This window comes from Pygocentrus nattereri, chromosome 8 (assembly GCF_015220715.1).
Source record: "Pygocentrus nattereri isolate fPygNat1 chromosome 8, fPygNat1.pri, whole genome shotgun sequence".
NCBI classification, from domain to species: Eukaryota; Metazoa; Chordata; class Actinopteri; order Characiformes; family Serrasalmidae; genus Pygocentrus; species Pygocentrus nattereri.
The window spans coordinates 12,780,735-12,795,740 of NC_051218.1; the positions used below are offsets into that span (position 1 = coordinate 12,780,735).

The following is a 15,006-nucleotide window of genomic DNA, read 5'->3' on the forward strand; positions in this document are numbered from 1 at the left end:
TCAACCAGTCTAAACACCAAACATTAGCTCAGCGGCTTAGAAATTGTGCCTTTGTGGAAGTACAGTAATGAAAGGATGCCAGTTGTCTAGTTCAAGCAAATACTGAACTAGAATACTAAAAAACTGAGTTCCTGGTGACATTTACATTTTGAATACTATAAGTGACCACGTAATATTTCAAGTTCTACTACAAGTGCCTATATATTATTGCTGAGGTTTTGGAGAATTTCAAATAAACAATGGCCAGTGTTACAGCACAAGTTTAATTAAAAATGAAATTAAAAACATTTTGTCCTTTGGTTCACAGATTTGTTGAGATTATTTAATGTGGCCCCATTAGTGGTTGAGTTTGACACTCATTTACATTTACATTTACAGCATTTAGCTAGTTTAAATGGCAGCAAAGTGCTGGGTTTAACAATTCTTCTTTTTTTTTAGTTTGGACATGTGCACTTCCACACATTACCTGAGATCTTACACAGCTACTCTTTTGTCTTTGGTTTGAAGAATAAATAAAATTTCCCACCAAACACTTGGGAAATTGGGCATGTTTTCAGATTACAAACATGTTACGGCATACTGTAAAGTTTTCAGAGGTATCCACAGTTACAGTTAATAGGCTGTGAAGGACCAACTGGGTGAACCAATTTGCAATAGTGCCACCCTGAGGTAGACCAGCGCTGCATCTTTAGCTAGTCAAGAATATCAAAGACAGAAGCTGGCCAATTGTGGATAAAGCAGCTAAACTATGACAGTATAATGTCATAATAGGTTTATTTTCAGGTACTAATTTTGAGACATTCAGGGGGTCCAAGAGGTTCAAATGGGAGGTCCTGTACCCCCAGGAGCCCCTGTATTTTGCACCTTGGTTGATGGCTAATCAACTTTTCTGTAATTTTTGTGGCCCTATCAGAAACATGGGGGTTATTAAGAAATTTTATGCATGTCTTTTACAGCTGACCTTAACTTTTCACATTAGTACCAGTAACTTTGTGATAAAGGTATTTTTTACTTTTAGCCACAAAGCTAAACATAAGGCGTAGGAGGAACACTAGACAGAGACATATTTTATCACATCTGGGCTCAGGCAGGCTCCTAAATCCATCCCCCCAGTCTGCTAAATGGACCACAGGAGTGGAGCCTTCACAACCAAGTTACTGACCCATTTTTCATGTATCCTCTCGGAGCTTGGAAAGTTCACCTAGTGGAGTAGGGACCTAAATCATGAAAGTTTGGCCTTGAGTGGAAGGCGTCACCAGCAATGAGTCAGCAGGGTGGTGAGTGTAGCGGCTGTCGGGGTCTGGTGGCTGGGTGTGGCTGACTGATACTGTTACAGAGCCTCTGTTGGAGCTGGCCCAGGACTGCTGCTCCTGACTAGAGTGTCTGAGAGGAGCCAATCCTTTTCTATAGCCCACAGCATAGATTAATTAAGTGGGCTGACCTTCCAATGCACTGCCAACTGACATCCCGGAGATCGGATGCAGCGGCACCCGGTAATACCCGCACCGACCCACCATGTGTTTGCCTTTAATTATTCACACGGCGCTCCATAAACAACAAAGCATCAAATGGGTTCATTATCTTCAGAGAAAGTGCAAGGAGAAGGAGAAAGAGAGAGAGAGAGAGAGAGAGAGAGAGAGAGAGGGTAGCCTATGCTATCTTTCTTCAGTGCTAAAGGCAGATGGAGAAAACACAGAGAAAATAAACAAAAGCCTTGGGACAGCCTGGAACAATTTACCAGTAATGAGCTAACACTAATAATGAGCCACTACAAAAAAAAGAAAGCAAATAGCTGTTTCTATTGTGCTAATCACCAATCGGAACAACAGAAGAATAACCTGTGACCTCTGTGTGTGTTCCCTCTGGTCCAATAACCCTTCAGCTAGCATTGAAAGCACTGCTAACATTAAAGTTCATGTGCAGAAGTGGCCTGAGGGTGGAGGGACAGGCTGGCCAAAACACTTTATGCACCAGCACGGTCAAAGAACAGCTGGACATCTCTCTCTTTCTCTCTCTCTGTCTCTCATGCCAGCTCTCTAATTACTTTGCAGCTGACGTAGACAGACCCACTCCAATACTGAGCTGCTAAAAATACAGAGAGAGGAAAAAGATTGAAGACAGAGAGAGAGAGAGAGAGAGAGAGAGAGCGAGAGAGAGAGAGAGAGAGAGAGAGAATAGAGAGAGAGAGATTAAAGAGTGAAACGAGTGAAAAAGAGAAAGTGAGTGAAACAGAGACAGAGAGTGAAATATATAGAAAAAGCCCAGATGTCAGGAACACAGGTACCAGTTCACTCTGGGCAGCACCGCCCTGGATCACATGATACAGACAAGCATCTAACAGAAGGCCTGCATGCAGAATTCTAAAGAATGATCCAAAAAGTGTAAAGGAAAACACCAACCAATGCATGCAGGGCAGAATTACCTCTGTTAATAAACATTCTAATAAGATTTCTGAATGCACTTGAAGCTGAGTCCAGTGAAATGCTGCAGTTTAAGGATACAGGGCCAAGAACCAAACCCTGAGAAGAGATCCCTCAGCTCAGCTGGTTCTCAGGCTTATTAACCCTCTACCAGCTCCTAACACACAGCAGCTTCGCTTCAACACTGCTTTACAGCCTCATCTAAACATTATTCCCATCATCAAAAACAGTAAGAGCTCTGGAACATTGGGTAATAGAAATTAAAACTCAGAATAAATTAGAATGATATTGGTCCCTGAAAACAAGGCATGAATAGGAAGACTATCTCCTCTTTATATAAAGTGGGAGAAAGAGAGACAGAGATACAATGTAAGAGGAACAGAGATACAGAGAGTGAGAGAGTAAGAGAGAGAGTGAGAGACAGAGGGAGGTATTCATTCATAACTGCTGTTCATTCAGTTTAATGCCATAGGCCACTGACTCACTCGTAAACACACACACACACACACACACACACACACACACACACACACACACACACACACACACACACACACACATACACAATCTGCAGTGAGCATCATTGTGCTCATACACTTGGTTTACATTAAAAAACTGAATGCCTACACACACACATACACACACACACACACACACACACACACACACACACAAACACACTCACAGATGCACGAAACGCAGCTGCTACAGACCATAATTCACATCAAGTCCACATTTAAAGAAACGTTACCTGAAGGCAGCCTGAATAATTCAGAGAATTTTGCTGCCTCCGTCTGTTTGTTATTTTTCTCCTGATTACTCTGCATTATCTCTTTCCTCCAGCCCTGTGGCGCCTTCAAATGTGCTACATCGCATCGTTCTGCTGATTTCAGTTCAAAAACAGTATAAAACTCATAAAACTCATGCTTGCAATTCTGAACGTCATTCAAAAATTGCTCCTAATTTGCTTCATGTGGTACAACTAGTAACGTTGTGTTGGCACTGTTTCAGAAATAACTGAACATAACTGCGTCCGAGCTCAAAGACATCAGTGCGGCAGTGTTTTTCATCACAAGACTGAAATTTTTTGGACATCGCCCTCACGGAATATTTGGATCTGTTTTCTAGTGAAGAAAGCAGCCCCTCTTTTTGTTCTTTTTTATGTCATTCGTCATGCTTGAAGGCGGCCAAACCAAAATACTGACATCAGTCGTTTGAGAAAGTGCTGAGGGACAAAGAAAACAAGCTCAGAATTTGGAAAAGCATCTGCAAACAATAATGCACAAGAAAAGCATAGTGCAGTTTGATTACACCACATGCTCGGCCTTTCTTTCTATGGGATTATAACAGCAGAGTGATTGGTGCTGCATGTGTGACCAGATCCACTGCCATTGACTTTCCTGTGCGCTAGTGCACCAAAGAAAGCAGCTTTTAACCCCATTCTGACCGAACACTCGCTAAGGAAAACTGTAGTTTGTAGTTTATGAGCTGAATGACTGACCGACTGACATACATGCCATCCAAAGACGGTTCTGCTGTTGGTTAACACTAATGTTGTGTTTGATAAATAGCACTAGTACAGTATTTGGATATGTAAGTATATTAAAATCTTGACCTCTTAAGACTTTAAAGCGGCATGTAAATCTTTAAAATGTATTCTTTTATTTATTTATTTTTTTTACTAATTTTCTCTTCCCAATTTAGTTGTGCACCAATGAGCATTGCCTTCCCCTATAATATCACCAAGTTGGGAGGCCAAAGGCTATTGCTTGTTTCCTCTAAGATACGTGCTGCACCTGGGAATCTTTTAAAACAGCTGGTACCACAACGTCACTGAAAAGCTGAACTTCTTGAGAGGAGACTACTAACGGCTAATTATGTTATGTCAGTTGACAAATCATTGCTGTTGGAGCAAAACTCCATATCTCCAAAAAAGTAACTTCACTGGAGAAGGTAAAAACAAAAAATGTTCAATGTTTGTTAAACTACCAAAATTTTATTTTAAGTAATTTTGAATCATTTCTATTCAATCATTCTTCAAGAAATTTAGACACAACATAAAAGACAGCTGGCATTGTCAAGTTATTTAAAAAGTAAAAATGTCAAAAATAGAGGTAAGAGGTTTTCCTCCAACAGTGACAAAATACTTATGTTGGCTAGCATCATACTGGGGATAGGGAGGGCCATCCTGCCTACCCAGAGAGACGTCAATTACCCTCTCTGGCCATATACAGTTTTAAAGGGGTGTCTGAGGTGGCCACCCCAGATACCATGTCAAAATTGCTGCCATGTCATTGGCCTCCATCTTGTTGTCCGGTGGGTGTTTGCATCTTTAAGAGCAGAGACAACTCTCACCGCCATCCCCAACACCCTTCTGGCCAGGCATTATCATAGGCAGTACAACTCTTCTCTACTGCTTGGCCTTGAAGGGGAGAGTGAATTAGAAAGAACAACTGTGCAAATTCTCTCTACCCTCCCTCAAATCACAATCCCAAGCTCACACTTTCTAATTTCGAGTATGTCTCTTCTGTATTGCTTTGCCTTTAAGGGGACAGTGACTTGGCAATGGGCAGAACAACTGTTCAATCTTGCCCCCTTACTCCACTCACATTGCCATACTGCCACCGTGCTGAAACTCAGTGCCACCGTTTTGCCATCCCTGGTAAAAGTTTCTAGAGCCGGCGCTGCTCCTGGCCACAGATGTCTATACCATCCCCGAGAATTGATCTCACAATCTCCCGGAGATAAGGCCAATGCTTAAACCAAGGGTGGCCTATTGAGGTCCTGGAGGGCTGGAGTCCAGCAGAGTTTGATCATTTTCCTGCTCTAATCTGGATATTTACTGCTGATTTGAATCAGATGTATCTGGGTAGGAAAATCAACAATCTGTGAATGTTCTCTCATTCAGCACATAATTGCATTTTCAGTTGCAGAGATATTCAATATTAAATATTTAAAATGAAAATGATATTTTCTATCAGCTCAGTTTTCTATGTTTGATGCATGCACATGAAACATCCTATTGACATCATGAATGGTAATCAAGATATATATGTTTAAAGACTTTGTGAATGTGTTGACAGCAAGGCATAGATTAATGACCAGTTATTTAGCCCAGTTTAACAAAGGATGACTTGTAAAAAACAACTGCTTTTTTTACAGTCCCTTCTGGGTTCAAGTTCCAGGTATAAACTAGGTAAGTGTAAACTACAAACTTCAAAGTACTGCTTACTTATTTTATGTAACATTATGGGAACTTCCAAGACACAAGATGCATTTTAGACATTAACTGGTTAAGTATGGGGTACAAACTCCACAGTGCTGTGTATTTATTATAGGTAAAAAGTACAGAATATTTACATGGTGTAAAATGATGTATTTGAATCTGGCCTGAAAAAAATAGGTACCTAGTGATTGGAGGTGCTTCCTGCTTAAAGATGTGAAATTACATTGAAATTTAGTTCATGTTTACCTTTTATGAGCTTAATAGTTAGAACCTGTATGGTGTAATGTAGTTAGACTGTATTGGTACATACTATTATTGCACCCAAACAACACATTTACTAAGCTAATATCTAGACCCCGTGTCACACTTCAGCGTAATTTAGTTAAATTTCTCAGAACCTACCTTCATGATATGCAAAATTATATAGCACTTTAGAGTTTGTATCTCACACCACAACCTAGTTACCACCTAGAACAGAGGTACCCAATCCTGGTCTTGGACATCTACCACCCTGCAAAGTTTAGCTCCAACCCTGAGCTAACACACCTGGTCCAGGCAATGAAGACCTTCAAGTGCTTCTGACTATTAGAGCCAGGTGTGTGCTACACCTAAACTCTGCAGGGTGGTAGATCTCCAGGATCAGGATTGAACACCCCTGACGTAAAACTTAATGGACTGTGAAAGAAAGCATTTCCTAAATCCCATGACGTTAGATTTATTAATTACATATGCATAAAGCATATCACTGCCCTCGTAAAAATATTCTTAACTTTAATATATGTTACTGTGGCAAGATATTACCCCAAGTAATTCTGGACCACTGCTATTGATCCAACAATCATGAAATTTTCACACTATATAAAAGGCTGCTGGGAGTTTCAAATGGTGTAAAAGTTGTGTGGTAAAGTTTTAGGCATCTAAGCAAAATTTTAAACATTTTACCTCAGCAGTGAATTGATCACAATATAAAGTCATATTCATCATTCAAATAAACATAAAAACAATAAAAAGTAACAAGAATTTCTTGGGTCCATATTTTTCCTTGACACCTTTACAGCCACCACAGAGACTTGTTAATATCATCAATTACATCAGGAGCGCAATTTAATGAAGCACTGATTGGTCAAATCAGGAGTTGCTTTTTAACTACATATAATACTGGGCTTCCTCGAGGAGAGGTTTGAAAATGGTTAACAAACTAACATCCATAAAATCAATATTTATTATATATAGGGTTAGGATTATATATATGTATATATATATATATATATATATATATATATATATATATATATATATATATATATATAATTATATATATATATATATATATATATATATAATTATATATATATATATATATATATATATATATATATAAAATAAACACATACTACATACTACACAAATAAATAGATTTTGAAAATGTGTCTTGGGTGCCTAAGACTTTTGCACAGTATCACAGTATTGTATATGTGTGTGTACACTCACATGGTGGAGAGTGAGTGTAGAGTGTTGAAGGCTCCTGGGGCGATAGTGGAGATGCGGTTGTCATAGAGGGAGAGCAGACGGACGGAGCTGAGGCCAGTGAAGGTGGAGTTGTCCACACAGGCGATCTGGTTACTCCTCAGCATTCTGCAAAACAGAATACAAAGTGTTACATCCCCGCTCACTTAGCCAGCTACCAGACAGGAACATGTGTGGATGAGTGTGTTCAACACAATGTGGTAACTGGTGGGAAATTTCGTTTGGACTCTTCATTTAACACTTATTCTAGATTTATTATTGTCAGTTTTTGTGTATTATATTTTTCATTACACAGTTACATAACTATATAAGTGATTACAATCACAGGCTTGCCATTGAATTCAATGAGAACAATGACCATCACCATGCAATGACAGTCACCATGCAAGAAAATGACTCTCCATTGTCTGTTGAGAACATACTCTGATGTAACCATGTGTCAGGAAAGAGGAGATGGTCTGAGGCAGGGCTTCTGTCAGGCACATCAATATTGAACAAGAGAAGCTAATCACTGCTGTCAGCTCAGCAGCATCCAGAACTGAGCAATCCAACACTAAAGATCTACAGGATCTACCTATTAGATCACAGCGAGCTCTGGCTTTACACACAAATATGGTATGGAAAGAAATTTTAGACAGAATTCCTCTGCTTGTTTCAATGAACTATGACTGATGTTTCAAGGTGCACACACCATAGGGGACTTGCATTTGTCTTTCCTATAACTTCAAAATCAGCGTCTCGCAGGTGATCCATTCTGAAACTTGTTTAAATCTTCCACCAGAGGAGCTACAGTGTAAGCATGAAACACATCGGCATGTACAATTGGAGATTTATGTGTGCTATCGTGCTTTCTATCACTGTATAAAAGGTGCACAAGGCTTTCTTTATTGTTGGATGTACTGTGAGCATGTGAGCTCATTCTGGTCAGTAAGAACTTGTTACTGATTTGGTTAACCAGAGTAATGAGAAAACACTGCAGATGTAACTTATATTGAATTGAACTTATATTCACATTGACTTTTCTTGTTCATAAAGTCTCTTTGTGAGATGATATTAGATACATTATTAATTTTTCAGCAATAGCACAACAGAGAAGGCAGAATTAGCCACATCTTTGGGTCAACTTTGGTTTAAGAGATCCCTGTCTGACAGTCTGGTGCACTGGTGTCTGTATTAAAGCCATCATACCAAGATCCCACTCTGTTAGAGTGAAATAGTATAGAAGCCACTCCCACCAGAATGGTATATGGGTGTGTGTGCGTGTGTGTTTGTATGAGACTGGGAGCTGGAGCCACCTGCTGCTGGAATGGGCAGCTGAGAGAGCTAGTGAAAACCTCAGTGACCACTCTGGCTCCGCTTTAGCTTCAGGAAAATCAGAATACAGCCAGCAGCTCTGCTCACTGCTGCAGCACAGAGATATAGATGTGTGTGTGTATGTGTGTGTGTGTGTGTGTGTGTGTGTGTGTGTGTGTGTGTGAGTTCTGGGCACTGTCCTATGTCAACTATGTACATCTGCTCCCTCACTGAGAGCAGACAGAAGAGGATGTGCCCCGTGTTCAGCCTTATACAGAACATGTATTTGTGTTTGTGTGTGAATGCATGTTTTCATGTATTATGATGTGCATAAAATGGGACAAGAAAGGGAGAAAAAGTTCTTTTGAGTTAATGCAAGTTTTATAAATTTTATTCTAAGTCATTTTTGAGCATTTTTATTGGCCCTTTCATACAAAGCCTTGCTGGTGATATCCCATATAAATAAAAATAATGCATGGCCATGACTTTGTAAGGCATGAGAACAAGATAATTAAGCTGTGGCCACGACTTAGTAAGGTGTGAGAGCAAGATCATGGCTGTGGTCAAGTATTAAAGATCATATTCCCATGCCTTACTTAAGTCATGGCCATGAGTTAATTATATATATATAGAGGAGATATCATAACAAGCTTGTAGTTCTGAAACGGTAACTATGCAGTAAAAGGAAAGATATTTTTAACTTAACTGTAACAAGATTTTATTCTGATAAAGAATTAGTCATGAAATGTTTACCCTGACATTATCAATTATTTAAAATAATAAAAATTTTAAATAATGGAGGTGTATTTTGGTATGACAGCATCAATATATGAGTCAATGTCCTGACACTGTATTAAAACAAGTATGTGTGTGTGTATATGTGTGTGTGTGTCTGTTTGATGTGCGGTGAAAAGGGGAACGGCCAAAATAATCAGGGTCTCTAAAAGAAGCCCAGCTGCACAAATGGGCTAAATGCAAACCAGAGGCTGCTGGGATAAAACGTGAAAGCAGCAAATTTGGCATTAGACCTTGACAAGCAGGGACCTGAGACAGGCAAACTCAATTTGGGCGCCATGTTCCCGGGATTTAAAAGCCACGAAATTCAATACTGCCGGACGATGATTCCATTCATTTGCTCCTACGCACTCCTCTCTCTCCAATTTGGCTAATTATCCAGACAGCAGAGCTTAGCAAGGCCCTTTCTAATGACCAGACTCCAGAATAGGCATTGTGTTAGCATCTTTGATGGTGCAGTGGGCTTCTCATTACGACAGCGGCACTGCTTTTGCTTAGTGTGGTTGACTTCTCAATTGGATCTGATGAGTAAAGTTTGCTTTGCTGACCATACAGGCATCGTCATCCTACGGAAAGAATTTTCCAGACTGTATGTTTTACCGAATGCCTGGGTGAACAATTAGCGAAGTGCACAATCTGAGAATGTGTGTCTATGTGCATGTGGGGAACAGTGACCACGAATGTGGTTTTACGCCCCCTTGTGTGTTTTTATACTGAAACCAAAGCCCCTTAGCTCCAGGTAAACAGATTAGATGCTTTTTCTTTTTTGGTTGCGTAGGCTAGATGGAGTGGCGGCCGTGCTGGGAAGGGAGAGGGGGACATTTTAACAAGGAAATTTGAAGTGAACTTGCTTTGTACTCAGTCGGTCTGTGAAAAAAGACATGTATCTTTCAGCTAGTAGATCACTCAGATCACACTAGCAACTTTGTTAATTTATTTATTCAAACAAAGGGACAAATGTATGAAAGGCTGCTGTTTCTTATTAAATAATACAATGTGCAACCTGCTATTTTTCAGGCTTCGCACTTCAGGCCAGTGGGCAAAGAACTACTGAAGTATTTGGGATTAATAAAAATGCTTGTGTTTACGGCATTTGGCAGACACTCTTTTCCAGAGCGACTTACAATTTGATCATTTTTACACAGGTAGGCGAAGGTCGTGTTAGAAGTCTTGCCCAAGGACTCTTATTGGTATAGTGTAGGGTGTTTGTCCAGGCGGGCACTGAACTGGAAGGCAGAGATGTTATCCACTACACTATACCAACTACACTATATGTGTGTTGTTAGCAGGACAAGTGGCATAGAATTATTGTATTATTTTGGCTATTAATAAAATTATGTTTCTGTTTTGTTGGCAGGACAAAGATTGTTGGATTACTTGGGATACTAATAATACTCTGTCTATGTCTGGTTAGCAAGACAGTAGACATAGATTATTGGATTATTTTGGAAATTAATAACACTATGTTAATGTCTAGCTAGCAGGACAGTAGGTATGGATTATTGGATTATTTGGGAGATTAATAAAAATATGTTTATGTCTTGTTAGCAGGATATTATGTATAAATTATTGGATTATTTTGGAGATTAATAAAACTATAGTAGTGTCTGGTTAGCAGGAAAGTAGGTATAGATTATTGATCATTTTGGAGATTAATAAGACTTGTCTTGTTAGCGGGACACTTGATATGGAACTACAGGTTTATATCATGAATCTTTATGTCTCGTTTATCAGGACAGTTTTTAGATATTTGGATATTATATTGGAGATCACACTTTATTTTGTTATTCCTCTAAAGATGATCTACAGATACCTTAAACTGTTAGTAAAGTTGGTTATTGACAGTTTAGGCTCGGTATTGGGTTTAGGATTAAGTTTAGGCTCTAGTTTGAGGTTAAAGTTAAGGTTATGATTAGATTTAGGGTTAGATTTAATATTACATTCAGAGTAAATTTTAGATCAAGGTGACGGTGGTGGTACTCACAGGGTCTTGAGGCCGGTCAGCCCTCTGAACATGCGACCCTGAACGGCCTGCAGTTTGTTTCCAGTCAGCAGCAGCTCCAGGATGCCCCCGGCCCCGTCGAAAGCCCCCTCTCGGATGTCCCGCAGCTTGTTGTTACTCAGGTTTCTGGAACAAGACAAGAAGTGGAATTCATCATCCTTCTCAACTCCTACAGCATCCTGACTCTGAAGATATCAACATCAGCCTCTTTTATATGTTTTACATTTGTTATTTGCCAAGTCGCCCCACACTAAGCTACTAAGCTGCATAAAGCCATGAGATTAATTTGCAAAATGGCAAAATTGAAGAGAACATCACTGGCTTATCACTAAATATGTTTAACATGTTCCTCATTCATAATCACCAGAATCTGTTTTAATGGCGTCCTAAACATGTTTTTATGATTTCTGGCCCTGTGCTATCTCTGCGGTGCTTTAGTGATTCACTACCTGATGGTAATCTGTGCTTCAGTAAAACATGAGGTGGGGGGACTTTTAGAGGTTGCCCATTTATAACTAGTCCGACAGTGCTAGATCGTAAGCAATTTCATGCCTGATAAATCACTGGCCATCTTTTGCAAAGGACCACCACTTTCCCCATCTTCAGAGTGGGCGGCAAATATTGCCAGACAGTAAATCCCACTGTGCCTTCGCACCATTTCGGCAGAATATTCCATCGCTTTCTCTTTGCCTGACGCCTATGCAGCTCATCGCGTATAACGTTGTTGACATAAAGCTCACAGTCAGACGCCCCAAACGGCATCCTGCAACCTTCTGTTCTTAAAAAGGAAATGGAGGAATGAATGTAGTCGTACATTTTCCGCAGGTTTGGGAGCTTCTTAAAGGCCCCTGTGGCGTCCAGCGATGAAATCTCATTGTCGTTCAGGCGCCTGGAGAACAGAGAGAGAGAGAGAGAGAGAGAGAGAGAGAGAGAGAGAGAGAGAGAGAGAGAGAGAGAGAGAGAGAGAGAGAGGGAGAGAAAGAGAAAGAGAGAGAGAGAGAGAGAAAGAGAGAAAGAGAGAGAGAGAGTGAGAGAGAGAGAAAGAGAGAGAGACAGGAAGAGAAAAAGACAGAAAGTGAGAGAGAAGAGAGATGTAATGAGAGAAAAGAAAAAGATAGACAGAGATAGAAAGAGAGAGAAGAAAGCATGAGAAAAATGGAGAGATACAGATAAAGAAAGTGAAGAAAAGAAGGACAGAAAGAAAGAAAGAAGAAAGAGAAAGAGATAGAGAAAGAGAGAGAAAAAGAAAGACAATGAGAAAAAATGGAGAGATACAGATAAAGAAAGAAGGAAAAGAAGAAAACAGAGTGATAGTGTGTGTGTGAGAGAGAGAGAGAGAGAGAGAGAGAGAGAGAGAGAGAGAGTGGGAGAGAGGGAGAGAGAGGGGGGTGGGGGTGGGTTAATGGTTCACCAGTGAGAAGATGACTCATAACACAGGGTGGGATGGAGATAAAGTCACACTAAAAGAGAGCGAGAGAGAGAGATGGAGTGAGCCTCACTGGAGCATGTAAGGGCTCGGAGACAAAGAGAGACGAGGCTCTATAGATTCCATGATTAGCATTCTGGCCCCACTCATCCAGCAGCAGTGTGGTGTTGTGGGAGTGTGTGCAGCGGGAGTCTATATCGTGTGTATGACACCAGTACTTGGCTCTGAGTTTTACACTGTTGAGGAAAAGACTCCCTAAGAGCTCCTCACAGAGGGACAGCATGATAGAGCGCAGCCAAGAGAAAGAAAGACAAGAACAAAAAGAGAACAAAAACTTCTCAAGAGGGAACGGAAGAGAAAAAGGCAGAGAGAAGAAAGACAAGAAGGGGAAGGAGCTTTCACATCATTAGAACAGAAACGCAGTGCAGTGGGAGGCTGTATGAAGGGAGGGATGTGGAGAACTGTGAGAACACCAAGTGAGCGGGAAAGATCTCCATGCATGCAGAAGGACAGGGCCTGCTGCTAACCGCTAGCTCCATACATATCCTAGCTCTGGACTGGGATGCCCACCACAGCTGCAGAGCTGCAGAGAGAGAGAGATGCTGTGTTTTAAATCAAGAGTGTAGCCACTTTTACTGCAAGTGCTCACACTTGAAAATGCAACAGGATGAACTGGCATCCATTTCTAACTTTCTTTTTCAGGTAATTTAAATGCTGCTAATTTCATTTTAAAGCAAATTTTAATTCTGAGTTTAACAAATTGAATAAAAATAAAACATACTTTTGCACAGGCCATATTTCTTCCCCAATATGTTATTATATAACATATAATATAAGTCAGCAAATAAACAGTAATTGTGCACCAAGATGAGTCAAAGTGTTCTCTCTCTTGAGGATACTTATTTTTATTTTTAAAATCAATAAAACGTCATTTGACCTGGGGTGGCCAAACTTGTTGACCAAAAATTGTTGACACAGAAACAAAATGAAAAAATGAGACGTTAAGATTTAACAACATAAACCTGTTAACAACATAAACTGAAACAGAATCCCTTCCATAACTATGTAATTAAATGCATAATCATGTAATAATATTTGAAAAGTACAGCAGAACAAAAGCTAACAACTTGAATTAATAGGGATGATACCCGTGTACTGTACTAGAACTGTACTAAAAATTTAGTAAAATATAATGTTACATTTTATAGCAGCTGCAGCTGCATGTAGTGGAGGGGCAGCACCATCTCTGCAGTTTGATGCGTAACCTGAAAACCACCACTACATCATACAGTCCTTCAAGTTTTTTTAATTTTACAGTTGGCTGCTGTTTCTATAAAGGCTATTCAATGAGTAATTTATCATTTCCATTTAGTGTAAAACTCTAGCATTCAGTTTGAGGAAATGCTCCCCTACACGAACTCAGACACAAGACATAAGACACAAGAAGAAGCAAGGAGAGGACAGCCAGAAAGAAAAGTCTGTGGGTGTGATGGATGAGCAAAGCTGATAGCACTGCGGAGGGAGAGTGACGTGTCCTCTACACGCGAGCAGAAGGGCGAGCGGTGTCTGGGGAACAGGCCTACAGCAGCGTGAGGCCAAAAGCCTGGGAAAAGCCTGTGGCATTCATTCACCATAGCTCAGCAGGAGACTGGAAGCTAGCGAGAGAGGAGGACATGCACAAACAGGCCAGAGAGAGGGATGGGCAAGAGAAGAGTGAAGGAAGAGAATAGAGGAAGTTGAAGGAGGATAAGAAGGAAGAGTGGAGCTGGATTTGTTTAAGCAGAGGAGGTTGTAAGAGATGACTGGTCAGTTCTTATGTGATAAAGTATATGTTTAAATTCCTCATATTACCACATAAAGACAACTCAAAGGCCATTCACTCAATAACAATAACAACACAGCGCATGACAAGCATTGCAGCGAGAATGAAACAGAAAACAAGACACTGGAAAGGTGAGGAGACCCTGAACTTAATTTTGATTTTGGGGTGAGGTTTAATTTTAGTGATATAATAGCCAAAGTAAACTGTTGCTATTAGCGTAAATTGTTATTAGATTACTATGATGTCCGTTGGAACAATAGGACAACTATTACTGTGTTCAGGTCATGCGCACCTCAATTGTAACTATCAAACCTAAAAATCTACAGTTTTTTGCAAAAGGTTTAGGAATTTAACATCCTGAAAAAAAGAACATAAATGTAGGCTTTGGAAAAGTTATACTTTTCTGTTTTATTTTTTCTAATATGTTAATTTAAATTGTGCACAAAAATTTTGAGAAAATCCCATATATTAATATGTTCCTTGAAGAGGATGTGC

General features: G+C 40.0%; 1 protein-coding gene across 3 annotated transcripts in view; it reads right to left on the reverse strand.

Moving 5' to 3' along the window:
- Window positions 1–15,006, reverse strand: part of slit3 (slit homolog 3 (Drosophila)) — a 221,940-nt gene that overhangs the window by 45,851 nt on the left and 161,083 nt on the right. For all 3 annotated transcript variants that reach the window (XM_017690095.2, XM_037540776.1, XM_017690099.2), the window contains 3 exons: window positions 12,078–12,152; window positions 11,246–11,389; window positions 7,138–7,281 (listed from right to left, as the gene is read on the reverse strand). In XM_017690095.2, the coding sequence (XP_017545584.1) occupies window positions 7,138–7,281; window positions 11,246–11,389; window positions 12,078–12,152 (363 nt within the window). The remainder of the gene's footprint in view (window positions 1–7,137; window positions 7,282–11,245; window positions 11,390–12,077; window positions 12,153–15,006) is intronic.